At 37.6% G+C, this 20655-nt stretch overlaps 2 protein-coding genes across 2 annotated transcripts; both read right to left on the minus strand.

Moving 5' to 3' along the window:
- Positions 1 to 3027: 3027 nt before the first annotated feature.
- On the minus strand, positions 3028 to 4189 carry LOC133023444 (uncharacterized). Its single transcript, XM_061090472.1, has 2 exons — positions 3914 to 4189; positions 3028 to 3758 (listed from the first exon to the last, which is right to left on the minus strand). Exons 1-2 carry the CDS (start codon positions 4157 to 4159, stop codon positions 3261 to 3263), a joined length of 744 nt encoding a protein of 247 aa, XP_060946455.1. The 5' UTR covers positions 4160 to 4189; the 3' UTR covers positions 3028 to 3260.
- Positions 4190 to 7980: 3791 nt separating this feature from the next.
- On the minus strand, positions 7981 to 18222 carry LOC133023439 (nuclear GTPase SLIP-GC-like). The gene is made up of 20 exons (XM_061090467.1): positions 18135 to 18222; positions 17416 to 17497; positions 16879 to 16991; positions 16479 to 16512; positions 16275 to 16358; positions 15147 to 15240; positions 12560 to 12776; positions 12247 to 12438; positions 11576 to 11773; positions 11285 to 11451; positions 10961 to 11057; positions 10792 to 10870; positions 10559 to 10680; positions 10144 to 10317; positions 9898 to 10052; positions 9690 to 9807; positions 9390 to 9498; positions 9153 to 9286; positions 8871 to 8952; positions 7981 to 8785 (listed from the first exon to the last, which is right to left on the minus strand). Exons 2-20 carry the CDS (start codon positions 17480 to 17482, stop codon positions 8715 to 8717), a joined length of 2307 nt encoding a protein of 768 aa, XP_060946450.1. The 5' UTR covers positions 17483 to 17497; positions 18135 to 18222; the 3' UTR covers positions 7981 to 8714.
- Positions 18223 to 20655: the final 2433 nt, after the last annotated feature.

Raw genomic sequence — 20655 nt, forward strand, 5'->3', positions numbered from 1 at the left:
CTTCCTTATCAGTCTCTTGTCACAATGAAATGGGAGTCTCCCCCCCCCTCTCATCCTCCAGCCCCCCTACACTCATTATAGATACGATATTTGCCAAAGCACTTCACTTTTTGCAAATCTCGGATACACCTGGAATAGCTAACTAGCATCATGAAGCAAATGAAGCATTCAAGATGCGCTGTGTTCGGCTGCACAGATCCGCACAGATCTATACATAACGTCCAAGCCTCAGAAGACACAAGAGCTGGCTCATTAGCTTTTAAAGGAACAGGCTCTCAAAACAGGTCACTCTGAGGAGGGCTGTTTTAGACAGGGTAAAAAGGGTGATGTTTTAAATGATCCTTGTGGTATTTTGACCAAAATATGTTACAGACATTTCATTAAGACCCCAAGGAACCATATCAACTTGTGGTAAAATGGGCAAAATATGTCCCCTTTAAATAAATTAATATTATATTCCGATAAATATAGTGATTTAATAAAATAAATAAAATCTGACTTTGACGATTTCCCTGATCCCAAGTTATTAGGACACGTACAGGCTTGACGTTTACTTTGTGTTTGTTTGATTCACTCCAGACTTTGAGAAACATGTTTTAACCTGCTACACAACACAAGACATAACGTGACGCACAGAGTCAGGACGTCAACTTCACTGTTGCAGAACAAGCAACGCCCTGTTAATCCAGGAATATAAAATGAATTCAGCAGGTTTTTTATAAAGATCAGTGCTTAGTGAAGTATGAAGAGTAACTGGTTCACCTGCGGAGTAATGCGCCTCAGTGCAGTGGCGCTACTAAGGGGGGTGGGGGGGCCGGGTGGGCTCACCTTGATACAGTAAATGCTATAATCAAAGTTTGTCCTTTCAAGCTTTAGGTGCAGCACACAAGTCTTAACTAAATGAATGTCAAATCAGTGTGAAGAGCACTGACCAATGTCATAGACTTACTGCTATTGTCACAGCCGTCATTTAAAAGTTTGGAAGAACTAGAGAACGTCGGTGTCTGAGTATGGAGAATACTCAAAGAAGGATCCTCAGGAAAAATGTTCTGATGTTGATCATTTGTGCCACTAAGCAGAGCCCTTTGATTTATATTGTTTCTTCTTAAAACTGAATGTTGGTGTTTTCCCTAAGCTTGTCGAGAAAATAGTTTCCGGCTGCAATAAAGCGACCACCACCCCCCAAAGTGAATGCCTGCTGTTTATTGCAAAGTGGAACTGAACTTCTGGCATATGAGGTGTATTGGAAAACTTAACTAAGTGTGTTTGAAACTGTTTTGTATTTGAGAGTAAACTTTTGCAGCTCTGTCTAAAGTCTTTTATGGCCTGAGCTGTTTTATGGTCTGAACTGTTTGTGACATGATAGTTTGTCAGCACAATTGAGTCATTAGATGCCACTTATGTTATTGTGCTTTCTGCATGAATCAAAATGTTCTCATTTGTTTTTTAACCAACATTGCACACTGGAGTTACACCAACGCAAAAACCTTTAGTGACATGCTTCATGTATTTCAGAGAAATCAGTTTGATCATTTGTTTATTTTAAGTAATAAAAACATTTTCATCCCCATTTATAGACCATCCATGTGTCTTCATGTTCTGTTTTCTTGCATGAATCATTCTTGCGTTTGATAACCTGCACAACCACTATACCTCCAACTTTCCTGTACTGAGATGGTTTGGCCTGAAAACAGAAAACATTTAAATTCAAAAGCGTTTCAATTGATTTATTATGACAATGTTAATGTCGCATAAGCCAACAGATTTTTGGTGTCCAGCCAGGAACACAAGAACAAAGCTTGAGCTGAAATAAGTTGAGAATCGCTTACTGCAGGTGAACTTTTTCACAATTCCTTCTCTGCTTTCCAGAACACACCAATAATCATTAATCTAATATATTTAATTAGATCATAAAAAGTAGAATACAACAAAGTCATGAGAGCATTACTCGAAAAGCTAAGAGTTTATGTCTTATCCAGCCTATAATTAAAACTGGTATTGAAGATCTAAGATTCACATTAAAAATCCTTAAAACAAGGAGCACTCATGTGCCAATCAAGCAATACAAAATAAACTAAATAAAATCATTTACTGAACAATGTAATGTAATGTACAAAAAAAGTCAAAGTACACTCAAAGAGAACAAGGATAATATCTTGATGAAAATGTGTGTTATAGTTGTGGAATGTGTATTTTTTTGTGTTATTCTTGTAATGCTTTGTCATTGTTTGATAGTGACAGTAAGGAAAGACTGTATGAAAGCTCCGTCTGCATTTGGTCGTCTTCCTCCATGTCAATCTCTCCTGAACAGTGTTGGTCAAGTTACTTCTAAAAAGTAATTAGTTACATTTACAAATTACTTCTCCCAAAAATTAATTGAGTTAGTAACTCAGTTACCACATTGTTAGAGTAATTAGTTACTCAGCAAAGTAACTGTGGCGTTATTTTTCATGTTTTATAACGCTGTTACGTTCTGTAACATCTTTAACGTCAAAGATGTTTATATTAACTGATTGAAGAATAAAAACACTATATACAGTATTTTAGAACATTTGGTATTTATTTGAACTCAATAGATTGCAGCCTGCATAGAATTAAAACATATAAATATAAATATTGAAAATAAAATTCAAGTGCAAATGTAAACTTGGGTAAAAAGAAACAAAGGAAAATCTGGCCATTAAGTAGTGCCATTATCTGTACTTGTATACCATTGCACAATAAACATAACACTATCCAACTCTTAAATATTCAGTAGAGTAACAAAATTAAATATTGAAAATAAAATAATATTCACACACTTTGCATTCAAGTACAAAACCAAATACCCAAAAAAGTAAACTTGGGTAAAAAAGAAACAATCGAAAATTTGACCTTTAAGTAGTGCAATTCTCTGAACCTGTATACCATTGCACAATAAACAGAACACTATCCAACTCTTAAATATTCAGAACAGTAACAAAATGAAATGTTAAAAATAAATAATATTCAGCTATTCACACTTTGCAATCAAGTGCAAAACACGCAAATGTAAACTTGGGTAAAAAGTAACAAAGGAAGATCTGGCCATTAAGTATAGTGCAAATCTCTGTAAAAGAAACAATCGAAAATTTGACCTTTAAGTAGTGCAATTCTCTGAACCTGTATATTATTGCACAATAAACAGAGCACTATCCAACTCTCAATGTAGCTTAACATGTTGTTCATTCTCAGTGAAAATGATCAATGCATTAATCTATCTATACTGAAATACTCCTCATCTAACAATTAAACCAGTGGTTGTAACGTAGAAGGAGAAGCTTTTCAAATCTTTTGTCCGACAGCCTGTTCCTCTTCAGAGAGAAAACAAGTTTGCCCAGGCTGAACAGTCTCTCAACAGGTGCACTAGATGGAGTAGCAGCATTGTAACGTAGTGAAATTTTCTTGATGAGAGAAAATCCACACAGAGAGTTTAAGTTTTGTTCTGAAGATCTAATATAGTCTGCCACCTGGTTTTCTGCTGAAGAGGTGTCCTCATCCTCCTCAAAAGCAAAGAAATCGCTCTCTTTGGCTGAATCTGTGTGATGTGAACATGTGCTGCTGGTACCTGGCTGTGGTTCTTCATGGACAATTTTACGGCACTCTGCCAGCAAACTTGCCTTAGCCTTATCCTTTAACTCCTGTGACCGCAGCCAGCGAAGTTTGAATTTTGGAAGAGTTACGGCAGCAAGTATCGCCTCTTCATTTCCCAGGACATCAGCAAATCTGGTTTTGATAGCCTGAAATTATAAAAAATAATCACATTAAATGTATGGATCAACACAAATCAGTGTTATTATTATTATTATTATTATAATTAGTAGTAATTATTATTATGAGTACTACAGCAATGTTCACTTAATAAATAAAAAGTATTCAATTCATGGGTTCTTACTTTGACTATGGCGTCAGGAAGGTCCCTCAGTATTTGCAGGCCACTTTTAAGGGCTTCTGTCTTCAGCATTAATGTCTCCATCGTTGGTAGGAGTGTACCATGAAAACATTTGTCTTCTCCCTGAAGTATATCTAAAGCAACTGTAAGGGGCTTCATCGCAGTACAGTACTCCTTTAAAAACTGGCGTTCCCTTTCTGTTATCGCTGTCAGTCCTAATTTGGAGGAGATGGTGTTAAGGTCTGCCATGGATATTCCACAGATTCGAGCCAGGGCATCATAGAAGGAATTCCATCGTGTTGTACCGTATCGTTTTTGACACCAACTCATCAACTGTTTCAGCAGCCAAAGATGATCCACTAGTCTTGTTCCATAGGGCAGTACATTTGGCAGTAGCACTTCTGTAAACAGCCTTTGTTGCAGGTTGCGACAGCAGCCATTTGTCAACATCTGTGCATGAAATCAAGTTTAGTGTGTGTGATGCACATCTCTTGTGGGGGGGCAAAGTGATCACAACATCAGGATCATCAGCAGTTGCATGTAGAGCATCATTAATGTCTGTAAATGTCACCTCATCTTCATCTTCGTCAGAATCACTCTCAAGTGGCTGGTACCTCTTAAATGCTTTAACGAAATTAGAGCCATTATCAGTCACTGTTGCTGTGATTTTGTGTGTTATCCCATATGTTGAGTGTATATTGTCAAGCTCAACTGCAATGGCGTCATGAGTATGATGCCCCTTAAACCGTCTGCAGGCAAGAGCTGCTTTCTCTCTTTCCATGTTATTTGGATTGATCCAATGTGCTGTCACACCCATGTAACTTTTATTGTGGGCAGTCCAGATGTCTGCTGTAGTTGAAATGTACTCTAATTCCTCCAATGACTTTTTGAGCTCAATATTCATTTTTTCGTATTCACTGTCGATGAATTCAGCAAAAGTGTTTCGGCATGGGGCAACCCCCTGTCCTCCTCCTCGTATTGGTATTTTTGCAAGGATAGCTCTGAATGACTTTGACTCCACAGTGGATAGGGGTAGCATGTTTCCAACAACATACCCTGCAATCAGTGTGTTCAGCTCGGCCTTGGTCACCTGTTGCTGACCCGAAAAATCGAGGGTTGTTTGAGTGTCTCCGTTTCCTTCTCTGGAGCTCACGCTAGCTGCATTTCGGGCTTGGGTTAGCAGCTGCAGCAGCAACAAGTGTCATGTTCGCATGGGTTGATGTAAGGTGCTTTATTAGATTTGAATTACTTGTGGCAGACGTGGATAAAGTTTTTTTCCCTGGGCATAGCGTGCATGATACATAGACATTTTTGCCTTTAATTTCCAAGAGTGAGAAGTAGTGCCGGTACTTCCAGTTATTGAACGCTACTTTTGAATTTCCCTGGCTCGTCGCCATTGTCGCTGTCTTGAGCTGTAGTCAGAGCGTGCAGTGAGACAGCGTGAGCAGGGCATCCGCGCGCCCACCCAGCCAATCATCATCGCGTTTGCAACGGTGTCGTCATCCCCACGCCCTGCTCTCTCCACGCAGCTGGGGTGTAATATGACACCGCACGCTTCATTCAACCAAATTGTAGTAACGCGCCATTTTACATTATCAATAACGATAACGGCGTTGTAACGATGACAAAAGTAATTAATTAGATTACTCCGTTATACTTAAACGCCGTTACTCCCAACACTGCTCCTGAACCATCTAAAATGCAAACAAACAAACGCTTATCGTGGGAAATATGCACACTATCAATTACGTAATTCTATCATGATATGTTTTCTACCTGGGAATGAGTTATCATCTGTCCTGAGTGACCGCTTGATTGATGCCATCAGGGTTTCCTCCAGCTTTTTCAAGATTTTCTCCTAAATCAAAACCATCGGTATTACTTTTCACTCACACAGCCAAATTATGTGTTCAAGATCTGCTGAATAATACATGCATTAACTGTTTATATGTGTATTTAAATTCAGACAGTGACTGGAGCAAAAGCATATTTCAGAATGATACACATACCACTTGAATATTATTATCTCGAATTGTAGATAAAGATATGAAATCTGACATACCCTCAACTCATTTAGTTGCTCCAGCATGTTGTCCTTCGCCATCTGAAACATGGTGTCCTTTTGATCATGCACATGGTCGTTAATGGTGCTCCTCATTTTTTCTAAGGAGCCGACTCCTGTAATCACTGCTGCGTCTACAATACAACACTGTTGTCAAACCCATGTTTCTGTACAATCATGATGCAAATGTGCATTATTTTAACCACAGGTTGTAGATGCTGTGATCGTCTTTATCACCTGTATAGCATTTCTGCATGTTGTCCTTGATTGTCGTTGTCAGACCGCTGCAGACAGTTTCCATATCATGCCAGATCATTCTTTTGAGGTTTTTCTTCAGTTTGTCCTCCTGAGAGAGAGAGAGAGAGTCTTCACAAACTACTGTAAACATAAAAAAAAAAAGTAGAGGAAAATACAACACAAGTGTATCAGTAAGGTATTTCGGCCAACTAGTGATACCAGTGCAGCTTTGAATCCCCATGTTCACACACACACACACACCTGTTCCGTGACAAGTTGCAGTTGTAGATCAACATCTTCGTAGGTGTTAATCATCATTAAGTGAAAAGGAATTAATGGCGTCCTTAAATGGTCCACTTTTATCTTCATATCTGAAAAGTTGAAATGCTTACATTATATAATACATCCTTTAGACAATTAAACTTTGAAAATAATGAATGTCGTCATTCAGTTATTTCTCACGGGAAGGTCATCCTGAATTCGCCATCGATGCTGCCAGTCAGTATTGAACTTAAAGTCGAGTTCATGTTCGTTTGCCTTCCATTCTTCTTTTTGAAGACGCCATTGTTCGTAACGGCAAACCTCAATCTCTGGTGGAAGGCACTACCATTTTCTCCTTGCTGGGCGGTGAACAAATATTTTATCATAAATATATTATTCAAATAGATATAAAGTGTGAAATTAGTTGTCAAATATAAGTATAAATACTTACAGGATGTAACATGGAGTGCATCTGTCCTTCACATGAATCTTTTGATTCATCAACCCCCTCAGTGAGGCATCGTCCAAAAGTCCTGTAGATCTCGTCGATTGCTTTTTGGAGTACTTCGAGTTCATGCTGCATCTTTTCTTCAAGGTCTCTGCAAGCCTGCATTTTACTGTCCACCTAAAATAAAACAGAAATTCATTTGAATTGAAATCTACACAGGTCTTGATTTTTACCATTCTGGTAGAAGACAACTGTTCGTAGGGGAGCTTGTCTTGAGTTTATTTCTAACTTATATAGTAATACTTCTCCTGAGGCGGCAACAGTTCCTCCTTTCAGTTTATTGTGAGTTTATTTCCCTGTAAGCTGATTAACATTACGTTTAGGAAATTGTCTTGGCATACCTGGACATTGCCATTTTGGAGGCTTTGTTATCATTTTTATTCCTAGTATTCTCCTGGGAGAGAAGGGAGAGGTTATTCGGTTTCTAGACCTCCTCAGGACAACTTGTCCTGTGTCCGTGAGGTATAGAGATTGAACATTGTTGGTTTACAGTTTTACGAATTTGAGAAGGATGAACAGTTGGATGTAGTAAATAGCAGGATAAGATTGTATGTGTTATACAAGTTGTAGTTTAAGACAAGTATTAAGAGTAAAAACTTGTGAAATGACTGCAGAGGAGAATGAACTGTAGGAACCTGATGTCTCCGCTGGTTCAGGGTTTTTCTGGTAAATTTATTACACATGTATAAACGTGTTTTCTCTCAGGTCAGTTTCCTGAGAGTTGATTGTGTGTTTTGGTTAAAAGAAGAGAGTAGATCTCAGCTCGGACTTCAGTGATACATAAAATTGGGCCTTTTAAAATATATCAGTCGTTTATGTTAGTTTACTTGTTGTTTTCAGAAGTTTTATTTTCATCCCCATTTATAGACCATCCATGTGTCTGCATGTTCTGTTTTCTTGCATGAATCATTCTTGCGTTTGATAACCTGCACAACCACTATACCTCCAACTTTCCTGTACTGAGATGGTTTGGCCTGAAAACAGAAAACATTTAAATTCAAAAACGTTTCAATTGATTTATTATGACAATGTTAATGTCGCATAAGCCAACAGATTTTTGGTGTCCAGCCAGGAACACAAGAACAAAGCTTGAGCTGAAATAAGTTGAGAATCGCTTACTGCAGGTGAACTTTTTCACAATTCCTTCTCTGCTTTCCAGAACACACCAATAATCATTTATCTAATATATTTAATTAGATCATAAAAAGTAGAATACAACAAAGTCATGAGATCATTACTCGAAAAGCTAAGAGTTTATGTCTTATCCAGCCTATAATTAAAACTAGTATTGAAGATCTAAGATTCACATTAAAAATCCTTAAAATCAGGAGCACTCATGTGCCAATCAAGCAATACAAAAGAAACTAAATAAAATCATTGACAGAAAAACATGAAAACTTATTATCAGTGAAAAGACAAAGCCATTCGGGCCCAGTGGCAAAGATATGTCGCACTTTCACCACAATGTTCCTGGTTTGAATGAGACTGTGGACCTCTGCATGTCAACCACCTTCCTTTCGACTTTGATCAGTTCATGATGAAAACGCCCGATGCCAAAACAAACATTAAAATCGCTGCATGAAATGAACAAAAAAGTCAAATACACTCAAAGAGAACAAGGATAATATCTTGATGAAAATGTGTATAATAGTTGTGTAATGTGTATTTTTGTTGTGTTATCTTGTAATGTGTTGTCATTGTTTTTCATTGACAGTAAGGAACATCTGTTTGAAAGCTCAGTTTGGATTTGGGTTGGCTTTCAGTTGATTGTAGAATGTCTCCACCATGGCAAGCTCTCCTGAAACATCTAAAAAGCAAACAAACGCTTATTGTGTACAATATGCACATTATCAATTACGCTACAATGACTAATTCTATCATATGTTTTCTACCTGGGAATGAGCAGTCATCCGTCCAGAGTGACCGCTCGATTGATTCCATCAGGGTTTCCTCCAGATTTTTTAAGATTTTCCCCTAAATCAAAACCATCGGTATTACTTTTCACTCACACAGCCAAATTATGTATTCAGGATTTGCTGAATCAAACATGCATTCATTGTTTAGATGTGTATTTAGATTCAGACAGTGACTGTAGAAAAAGCATCTTTCAGAATGATACACACAGCACTTGAATATTATTACCTCGAATTGTAGATATATGAAATCTGACATACCCTCATCTTATTTAGTTGCTCCAGCATGTTGTCTTTCACCATCTGAAACATGGTGTCCTTTTGATCATGCACATGGTTCATAATAGTGCGCCTCATGTTTTCCATTGAGCCGACTCCTGTAATTTTGGCAGCGTCTACAATAGAACACTGTTGTCAAACCCATGTTTCTGTACAATCATGATGCAAATGTGCATTATTTTAACCAGAGGTTGTACATGCTGTGATCTTCTTTATCACCTGTATAGCATTTCTGCATGTTGTCCTCGATTGTCGCTGTCAGACTGCTGTAGACTGTTTTCTTATCCTCCCGGATGATTTTTTTGAGTTTTGTCTTGAGTTTGTCCTCCTGAAAGAGAGAGAGAGAGAGTGATAGATAGAAAGAGAGACAGACTGAGAGAGTGTTATTGTAAACCTCAAAAAAGATATACAAATAAAAAATAGTAGAGCTCAACACAATAAAACAATGGACAGCCTTTGTAAAGGAAAAACGGACACAAGTGTCTCACCCCCCCCCCCCTCCGCCCCACACACACACACCTCTGTCTTGAGAAAACGCAGTTGCAGATCAACATCTTTGTAGGTGTTAATCATTCTCTCTGTGTCCAGTGAAAACGAATCAATGGCGCCCTTGAATGGTCCATTTTTATCTTCATTTCTGAAAAAGTTGAAATGCTTACATTATATAATACATCCTTTAGACAATTAAACTTTGAAAATAATGAATGTCGTCACTATAATTTCTCACGGGAAGGTCATCCTGAATTCCTCATCGATGCTGCCAGTCAGTTTTGAACTTAAAGTCATGTTGATGTTCTTTTTCCTTCCATTCTTTGCTTTGAAGACACCATGGTTCTTAACAGCAAACTTCAATGTCCTGTGGAAACCACTCCCCTTTTTTTTCTGGGAGGAGTTTTTTTTTTTAATATAAATATATGATTCAAATAGATATGAAGTGCAAAATACGTAGTTAAATTAAAGTATAAATACAGACAGCATCTAACATGGACTTCATCTGTCCTTCGCATGAATTTTGTGATTCTTCAACCCCCTCAGTGAGGCATTGTTCAAAGGTCGTGTAGATCTCGTGGATTGCTTTTTGGAGTACTTCGAGTTCATGCTGCATCTTTTCTTCAAGGTCGCTGCAAGCCTGCATTTTACTGTCGTCCTATAATAAAATACAAATTCACATGAATTGATGAAATTTACATGAGTCTTGATTTTGAACATGCTTGAAGAAAACAAAAATCAGTTGGGGGTAGGAAGGACTAAACAAAGTTATTTCACTTTTTCATGTTTAAACTGCATTTGAGCATTCACCTATTTGATGTTAATGTTACTTTCTGGGAACATAAATGCCAATGAGGAGGATTTAACACACTTTCACAGGTTTCATTACTACATCTTACCACTTCCCTGCATCTTGTCCCTTGAATCAGAGAGAGAATCCCACAAGCTCCAGACACATAGTTTAATGCCTCTGAGTGATTGTTATTCAGACTTTGCAGTACAGCCCGAAGTTTGTGAATTTCTATAAAAAATAACAACACAGTTTTCCTTTAAAACTTTTAAATTTCAAACTCTGGGTGATAATTTAAACTTGACATTCACTTGTCATGACTTGAAGAAACACTTTACCCACCGGTGTCATCTGGCTTTAGATGTACGCTACTATGAAACTCCTTGCAGCTCACAGTGAACACTTCGAATGAGAATTGTTCCTGAAAAGAATAAGGGTTTGATGATGAGGCAGGTTTGAATTCAGGACAATTTTTGTTGATCAGATTTTGTGTTGATCTGCAGAATCTCACGCTGCATTTTGGGCATTGTTTTTTGAATTCTTTGTTCACTTGGCGCTTGGCTGCTTTGTTTCTTTTGAGCACAAGATCACGGACATCAGCTCCTGACCTACAAGAGAACAAATTGTAAATGAAACAGTCTTTGCAATTGGGGAACTTCTGCAAAGAGCTTTGTGACCATCTGGATATAAACTCTCGATTTTTATCTGCAAGGTAGATTCTGAACTAATCTATTGCTTTATCGTTTAAAGTGATTCTCAATGCTGACACCGGGTCTGCTCAACAGCAGCACAAGGTCAACAGAAACTCATACTTTTGGAATCTTAAATGACTTACTGCACACCAACATCATCAGACTTGGTGCAGATGAAGTGAATGCGCTGACACTCGCCACCATTTCCCATTAGGCTACTGGCATTTTGCAGGATCTCCCAAGCTTCTTTCTCTGCTACTGCTCGATTAATGTCAGCCACAATCCACACAGTAGAACAACTTTCAACCATCTGACAAGGCATAATATCAAGATAATTATGAACAATTAATTATCAGTGCTTTGTAATAAATTTCCAGGTAATACACACAAACAATATTAAATACAACAAACAGTAGTAAATGTGAAAAAGTGACCTTTTTCCACATGTTGTCTCTGCTCTTGTTACGGTCTCCATTTCCTGGAAGGTCCACAAGTGTGACATGCTGGAGAAGTTCCTTGTTAGGCAACCTGGCAGTCACGCATTCCACTAAGGGCCAGTACTGTCTCACTCCATCGTCTTCCTTGTTTGAGGCACTTATGTATTTGACAATCTTTTCACGTAGCTCTTCAGCCTGAAATAAAATAAATTAATTGAGTAAAACAATGCAAATAATAATATTTATACACATATACAAATTACGAAGAAAACTGAACCACTATCATTGAAATAAATAAAAAAGAGTTAAAATTAGATAATTAAACCTGCAGACTCAACAAAAGTAAAATTTAAAGCGATAATGAACACTTAGGTATTTATTATTTTTATATATATATATATATATATATATATAAATCAATATTTTAAACATAAACAATGTTACACGGTTGAACGATTGTAGAGAAATTAAGTCCTGTTTTGATGGTTTTAGTTGCATACATGCTTTTGAGTAGAACTAAGAATACACATTGCATTAGTTAAAATGTAATGACCTGACTTAATAACTTAACTGTTAAAAGATCAACACAAAATCCAAACTTCTGACTCAGTGTGCAAAATCTAAATAAAATATATACAAATCAATATAAAGACTTTCATGTTACTTACAGATTGACATTTCAACGTTTTCTTGTCTGAACTGAGGAATTCAGGAATTTCTTTGAAATATTTCTTGTCCATGAGTTCTTCAACAGATTTTGATTCCCAATCTTCTCTATACAGTGCTGTCATCTTTTCACGAGCATCATTATCATCATCATCCAGAAGATTCTTGTAAAACCACAACTCCTCTTTCCAGTCCTTATAAAGAAATTAATCATCAGGTTAGTTGAATTTATCGGCATTTAATGTCTGGCAACTGGATATTTGTAGCTGCCATGTAACTTGTCAACTTGTAAAAAGTAAAGATTAACAAGCTCACCTCTTTTTTAATGAACTCAATTTCTGCCTCATATTTTTTGTTGTCGTTGTTTGCCTCCACTTTGAACATGACTGAGGTGCATGCACAGACGCTTCCAGAGGGCAGAAGATTCGTCTCTCCAACGATGGCATTTATCAAAGAGCTCTTTCCAGCCCCGGTTTTTCCAAAGACACCAACCAGCATCCTTTTTCTTGTCTCCAAATCAGAGATTTTATTCCTGTTGTACATACATTTAATTATGGGTTAATTGGCTTTATTAGAAATGACTTTGACCGTATTCAAATGGCACTTGAAACACAACATTATTGATCCAAAGTGCTTTACAACACAAAAACAACAGTGAAATTAAAAACAAGAACAAAAGTATTGTCATTATAATAATCACTACCTACACCAGTAACAATAAATCAACTTTATTATATAATCTTTATTACAGGCGCAAGGCCTACATGGTAAATAAAACAACAATACATACAAACAATACATTACATAGAAATATACAAGGAAAGAAGGGCTAAAAAAGGCACTCATGCCAGTGTTCCCAGATCTTAGATGTGTACTTGACAGAAGAACAGCTTATTAACAATAACAATATGGAACCATTTAGGCACATTGAAAGACTAATGAATAAAAACGTGTTTTCAGATTACTATTACAAGTTTCAGGGGAGGATCGGATGATGTAAAGGGAGAGAGTTCCAGAGGGAATCAAGTTTTAGTGCCATCACAAAATGTATTGCAGCACCAAGCAAAAAAGTAGTACTTAGTACTCAGTGTCTTAATTAATCATGGAAGTGTTTTGGGTGGAACATCAACCGGTCAGACTACCATCTCACATTCCTTTAAGAGGCCTCATGCACTTGTACCTTGGTGGATTGCAATCATGTATTTGTCATAACAAACATGACTCAGTACGTGCTCATTAGTTTTACTCAGGACCAAATGAAAATGAAAGATAATGTTCTTACTGCTTTAAATATAATGGGTTACTGTACTGGACTATAGTTTTAGAACATAGGACAGGATTGTGAATATCCCTTGTATGTTTGAAGATCTTCTGCAACCAACTGCCAGAAGTTGTAAGCTGATGTTAGTGACCACCAACAGTTGTCAGGGACAGATCGTCAGTAGTGTACCAAGCATCAACAGTTGTTTTGGCCTTAAAATCACAAGAGCCCCTCTTCTAAGGCAGCCCACCACAGGTTGACCAGACCTGGGTGTATGTTCCTAACATCTTGGGGCCCAGTTAAGATCGTTCCAACTGGTCCAGAGATTGTGGCTGCACATTCTGCGGTTTCTTTTATGGTCTGGTACAGGGCTTCTTCGTGGATTCCCAGATCTTTGAGCAACGTGATGGTGGATGTTGCATTAAGACCCCTGCAGCCAACCTCTACAGGGCGAACTATTGATTTCCAGCCTCATTGCTCTGCCATAGGTTCCATTTCTGCATAGCAAAGCCTTTTCCTCTCATTTGCTTTGTCAACAGCCTCCTCCCAGGGTACTGTCAATTCTATTAAGTAGACAACGCAGATGTCTACATAGGGTGGTGGTGACAATGTGTGATGGGACTTTTAGCTGCTGGTCTAAATCCACCAGCATTTTCCAGTCTGGTCAGTGGAGGAGGCCCTCACTGTCCCTGTTCCCCTTTCTTGGACTTCCACCTTCAAGGCATTGGTGGCAGTTCTCTTTGTTTCAATAGTTGCTGACAGGCATTTGAGTACTTGGTTGTGTCTCAACGTATACCTACCTTGTGAGAGACTTACTCTACAACATGTGAGGATGTGTTTGATGGTGGCTCGGGTTGAGTGTAGTGAGCAGGATGGATCTTCATTCAGCACCTGCTAGAGGTTTTGGAATAAAAGCAGGAAGCTTCTGCCTGTTTCCATTTCCCACTGCCCCTGTTTTGCCTGAGTGACAGCCTGAGCACATCTTGTTGCCTCCTACTGCCGGACTTCAAGGCCTACCAACTTTCGGCATTCTGATGGTGGTACCTTGTTCCCAAAAGGCCTTCTCTGGCTATGGCCTAAACCGCCCCTTCCTGGTTGAACATGCCCCACGACAGAATGCTGGAGGGCTGCCTTTGCCTGTTGAGTTGTTATTTTTGTTGTCTATTTTCGTGATGATTCTATTTGTTGTTTTGTTGTTCTCTCTCTTTCCCTCCCCTTTCTGTTCTTCCCCTGCAGGTCGTTTGCTGGCTTCACCGCTGCAGCTGACAAGGCACACCTGCTCTCATTCATCTAATCACCTCTCAATAAAAGCCTGGTCTTCACTCCACTAGGCTGCCAGATTATTCTGTCTTGTTCGGTAGAGCACGCTCACATGATTCTCTCGGCCCTCGTGTTCTTTGCTTTGAGAATTACTAATCCGTGTATTTTTCCTTCCTCCATGTACCCAGACTTCCCGTGTGCCTTGCCGCTCGTCATCATCTTCGTTTTCAGCACCCTGCCGCCACAGCCTGCCTTTGTTTATTTGTTCAAATAAAACTCTCCTTTTGTTCAGATCTGACAATCGGTGTCTGCTTTTGGGCCCAACATAACAACAATCCTTAACACATTTTAGTCCTATTGTCAGAGAGAGAAATTTCTTACTGCAGGAAATCATTGAGCTCTGTCTCCTCTTCATTTTGAAGTTTCGCCTTGACGTCTTTCATTATGTCGTTCACTTCCTTCATTATGGATTTCTCTGCCAAGTACAAAGTAAAAAACTATTAAGCAGGACCCATGAACTATTGTTTCCAAAAAAGATCAGTAATATTGTTTAGAATGCTTTGCTTTAGAAAAATAATCGTATTTCATGAATGATAACTTTTTAAAAAAAGATTTCCAGCGAATATTGAGAATTTTTTTTACCACAAACTCCTTTGTTTCCTTTATTTTAGGGGTAAGGCCATTTGAACAAATACATCATTTCAAAAATGACATCAAATAATTGTATATATTTATATTCATTGAAAATGAGTGCTGCCAGACTGCCACATTTTAAACAGGAGGGCGAGGTCAGGTCAACATAATACATGCAGAGCAAAATAGAAATAATTATTGTTATGTTATACGGTTAAAATAACTGGAGTATTTGTTTTTTGACTATTTTTGAAAAAGCCCTAACACTGTCGAAAATTGCTTCTTAGTCTGTCAATGATTGACAATGTAGAAAGTGGTCTCGCCCTGAATGAGAGATGATAGATGGTTCTGACTTTTCAAAGAAGCTGAATTTTGTAATGTTTTAATTAAAATAAAAAACCTTAAGTAAGAATGTTTCTCTGGTCTTAATTTAAGACAAAGTTGTTGTTTTTGAAGAAATTGTGTCTCATTTTAAGACATATTAGGCAGATTCTCAATCATACATCAGTTAGATTTTTTTAATTCTGCTCCTTCAGGAAAAGATATTCTTATCAAAGCCTTAAAATAAATTGAAAAATTAGTTGTATTGTTTCTTGGGGTTCCCTCTAGATCATCTGGTATTTTTTCCTCAGTCTTGATTTAACTTTACTTGACCTACATTTAATAGAATTCCTGAATAGTATCATATTATTACAAGAAGACAGTTTTGATTCAATGAGAACATGAAAACATAATATTTGAGAATTAAATTTAAAAAAGTCATAACTTTTTAACAGTAAAGAAAAGGTATTAAGCAGCAGAAAGTTCACTGGAGATCCACTCATTTAGGATCCAAAGGTTGGAAGGTTGCTATTGCTGAGGATGTAACATAAATACCTGCTGCAGAGTTGGGCCGTTTCCGTTTAACACTTGGTGCCTGGCATTGGCTGGACTCCTCTCTAGGATCCATATCCATGTTGCCTTGTTTTTTATATACATATATAAAAGGAAGAAAGAAAAAGGTTGTCACAAGTTCTTCTCAAAATATTGAAATGTGGTCTCTGTGTACATAATAATACGATAAGATTTAAAATAGCTCACTTGTATCATTTGCTTCACTGGTGGATGGCAAAACCTGAGCATGAACATATATATTTGACTCTTAAACATCAGTCAAGAAACATCCAACAGAAAGAAGAAATTTGCTATTTTTTACTTGAAATTGAGTGAGGCAATTTATTTTTCAAAAAATGATTCAGCAAACACGAAAAATATAATCTGTATGACTGCAATGAAAGGTTCAGATTACAGTTAGATTTATTTTTTATAGTAATAATAGGAAACATTCGCTATACGGTAACAGCAGCAACATTTTTATAAAACTCTTTGTGTCCATCTAGTGGCATCAGCATTATCAGAACCTTTAACACAAGTTTATCCTCCTTTTTCTGTCATATCCACTGGTATTAGTTTAAATCGTCTTTACAGTGCAGAATATTACCTTTAACAACTTGAATTGTCGCTTGAATGTTTTCCTTGATCCAACCCTTGGGATCAATTCTTTGATCTCTTCATCCTCAAGATTGTAAAAGTGGTCCTCATTGATTTCTTCATCTGTACAAATATTCAGGTGAAACAAATTGTTATTGTTTCATTTGGAGCAAAACGGGTGTTGGCACATTTGGGTGTTGACATGTCAGTCCCACAGAGTTAACATGGTTGGATTAGGTCAATACATATTTGATTTCTTGTTGGACTTGATTTAATAGCTTATTGTACTCAGACAATTATTTTAATTACACACACACCTACAGACCACTAATTCCTATCAAGTGGATGAACGTGTCCTTAAGTGTGTGAAAATTAAAAGGGTTTTTACTGCTGGTGCTTCTCATACGTTGTGAAAACAGACTGTGTGCACTGAGACTAATATGTCAGTTTTAAACTCCTCAACAAAGGTGCAGCATTTTTATGTCTGTGTTAGTCGGTGGTTCATTAATATATCTGTGCCCCCCAAAGATACACGGTTATACTTTACCTTTAAAAGTCTCTATCAACTTGCTGAGACCCCACTCACTTAGTTTGTTACGAACAAAATCATCCATGTCCAAGAAAAGATACTGAAATGAAAAAAAATAGTGAATCGGCCATTGTTGCTTTGACATTACTGAAACGTATCCAATTAAATATTGATGAGTGAAAACAAAATCCATTGGAAAGTACCTTAACCCAAATAACCAACTGTTTAAACTGCACCTGTGTGTGATATTGTCTGTGAGGTTTCAACATATTTTAAATCATACTCACAACCAGACCATCGCCAGAAAGGTTGGACATAACTTAGAGGATTTAGCATGCAAACAAGACAGAACCTAAACACCTTGAAAACATCTACACTCAGTTCATTTGAGCAGCCCCTGCTGGTCATCCATCAACATCGCATGATACTTAACTTTCGTTTCCAGTCAAGAGCTGCATCACGGTGATAAGTTACCATATACGTGTGTGTAAGAGGGGAAATATTTATATTAATTAATAATGTTAAACTATACAGGTTATACAGGAGGAGACAGGCTGGTCTTCTGTTACTCACCTTCTAAAACAGAACTTAGTTTTATGTTTCATTAGTTATTGATTCGTTTGTCAAAGCAAAGCAGTGACAAAATAGTGCAGTCCGTTTCTACACACACTGTTTTATGTAGTATCTTCATAATACATTTACTGGTGAATATAATGCAATCAAATTGTCGTACTTACATGTTCCCAGATCCTCTATAATGCACCGATAGGATTCCAGTTGAGCAACTCTTCACTCTCAGTCTCCGCCCCTCCTCCCACAGAACAGATTCAGCAAGTTTAAAGGAAGAGGTCACTAAAAAATGAAAATTCACTCATTATCCCTCTATTTTTCAGGATGTTTAAATGCAGCCTCATAAACTCTGGAGCGAATCAAACACTAAATAAACCTAATTTACTGATCAGGTCCTGATAACTAGTGAAGAGTGTTCATTAGTTAACGTGAGAGCAGGTCAGCAGGAGAGAGGAGGAGGAAACAGGAAGAGAGATGGTTATTGAGTCGAGCATCAAAACCGTTTACTCTCAGTCACACCTCAAAACATTTCTACTGTCAGATCCCTCTTCCGTTAGAATCCCTTTCAAAACAAGAGTCCCAACCAACACCCTGCTTATAACAGGAACTACACATCAATCTTCCATAATAAAGCCACTAAATACAATAGTTTACACTAACAAACGAAATATTGAAATTATAAACAAAAATGCAAACTATCCTTTATCTATCTGTAGCATACCCCGAAAGATGCTTGAGACTTTCAACTGATCGGTTTAATTTGAAACTGTCCTAGACAAAACCGTAAGAGCTTGTGCCTCGTCATAGGGCGCTAAAACATAGAACTTTTCCTTGGTGAAGTAACATATTCTTAACAGTAAGTCCGCATCTATACAGAAACTTCACTTTCAAAATAGAAGCATGAAAAAACACAAGTTTTTCTTATATTTTTGATACATTAAAGGCTAAATCACAGTTTTGTCCTTTTAAGCTTTAGGTGCAGCACACGAGTCTAAACTATATGAATGTCAAATCAGTGTGAAGAGCACTGACAAAGTCAAAGACTTTCTGTTATTCATAACCTTATTTTGTCAATTTTCATTTTTTTAACTGATGAAAAAGCAACCAATAATCTAGGAAATTGTGGATGTGATACATCGAGATGCATCGTTGTGCATTTGTATTATTGACTGCTGAATCGTAATGGAATCGTGAGGCCAGTGAAGGTGCACTAGTGAGCAGCCAGTCATCACAGTCACGTCAGACAGGATGGCAGCATCTCCCACACCTGTATCAGTTATGCTGGTGTGGAGTTGGTAGGTAAAGATCAATCCTGAGTGAAGTAAGAAGAGTCACTGGTTGACTTGCGGAGTAATGCGCCAAAGTGCAGTGGCGCTGCTAAGGGGGGGGGGCCGGTAGGGCTCACCTTGATACAGTAAATTCTATAATCAAAGTTTGTCCTTTTAAGCTTAAGGTGCAGCACACAGGTCTAAACTATATGAATGTCAAATCAGTGTGAAGAGCACTGACCAATGTCATAGACTTAGTGTTAGTCACTGCCGTCATTTAAAAGTTTGAAAGAACTAGAGAACCTCAGTGTCTGAGTATGGAGAATACTCAAAGAATTATCCACAGAAAAAATGTTCTGATGTTGATCATTTTTCCATTCCATTTCTCCACTGAGCAGAGCCCTTTGATTTCTATTGTTTTTTCTTAGAACTGAATGTTGATGTTTTCCCTAAGCTTGTCAAGAAAAATAGTTTCCGGCAGCAATAAAGCGACCACCACCCCCAAAATGAATGTCTTACACACCCTACTATTCTCTCTTACGTGTACCATCATACTCTCTCACATACTATATATATATTAATACTGTATTATAATAAATATAATATTATGATCATGTAAATATACAGATACACACATTACAATGTAGCAGGGTTATACCTGGGGACACACTGGTTGTCCCGAGGCACTAATACTGTGTGTGTGAGTGAGTATGATGGTACATGTAAGAGAGTAAAGTTGTGTGTGTGAGAGAGTATGATGGTACATGTAAGAGAGTAAAGTTGTGTGTGTGAGAGAGTTTGATGGTACATGTAAGAGAGAGTGTGTGAGAGAGTATGATGGTCTGTGTGAGCCTAAGTATTAATTATCTCTCAAAGGGCCTCTCACAGTTTGCTGGCACAATTGACTCATTAGATGCCACTTATGTTATTGTGCTTTCTGCATGAATCAAAATGTTCTCATTTGTTTTCAACCCACATTCCCACTGGAGTAACACCAATGCAAAAACCTTTAGTAACATGCTTCATGAATCACAGAGAAATCAGTTTGATCATTTATTTATTATAAGTAATACAAAAAAATTTTATCCCCATTTATAGACCATCCATGTGTCTGCATGCTCAGTTTTCTTGCATGAAGCATTCTTGCGTTTGATAACCTGCACAGCCTCTATACCTCCAACTTTCCTGTACTGAGATGGTTTGGCCTGAAAACAGAAAACATTTAAATTCAATAACGTTTTAATTGATTTATAATGACAATGTTAATAACAGATTTTTGGTGTCCAACCAGTAACACAAGAACAAAGCTAGAGCTGACATAAGTGCAGGTGACATTTTTAACACTTCCTTTTCTGCCTGCCAGAACAAACCAACAATCATTTATCCAATATATTTAGTAAGATCAAAAAAGTAAAATTAA

This window comes from Limanda limanda, chromosome 17 (assembly GCF_963576545.1).
Source record: "Limanda limanda chromosome 17, fLimLim1.1, whole genome shotgun sequence".
NCBI classification, from domain to species: Eukaryota; Metazoa; Chordata; class Actinopteri; order Pleuronectiformes; family Pleuronectidae; genus Limanda; species Limanda limanda.

Coding starts and splice junctions, on each gene's coding strand:
- LOC133023444 (XM_061090472.1), bottom strand. CDS start 4,159: ATGGCAGACCTTAACACCATCTCCTCCAAATTAGGACTGACAGCGATA. Junction 3,759..3,913: donor TTCCTGACGCCATAGTCAAA/GTAAGAACCCAT, acceptor TTATAATTTCAG/GCTATCAAAACCAGATTTGC.
- LOC133023439 (XM_061090467.1), bottom strand. CDS start 17,482: ATGGATGATTTTGTTCGTAACAAACTAAGTGAGTGGGGTCTCAGCAAG. Junction 12,777..15,146: donor GAGCTCAATGATTTCCTGCA/GTAAGAAATTTC, acceptor TATGTACAACAG/GAATAAAATCTCTGATTTGG. Junction 9,287..9,389: donor CATGCAGAAATGCTATACAG/GTGATAAAGAAG, acceptor GTTCTATTGTAG/ACGCTGCCAAAATTACAGGA.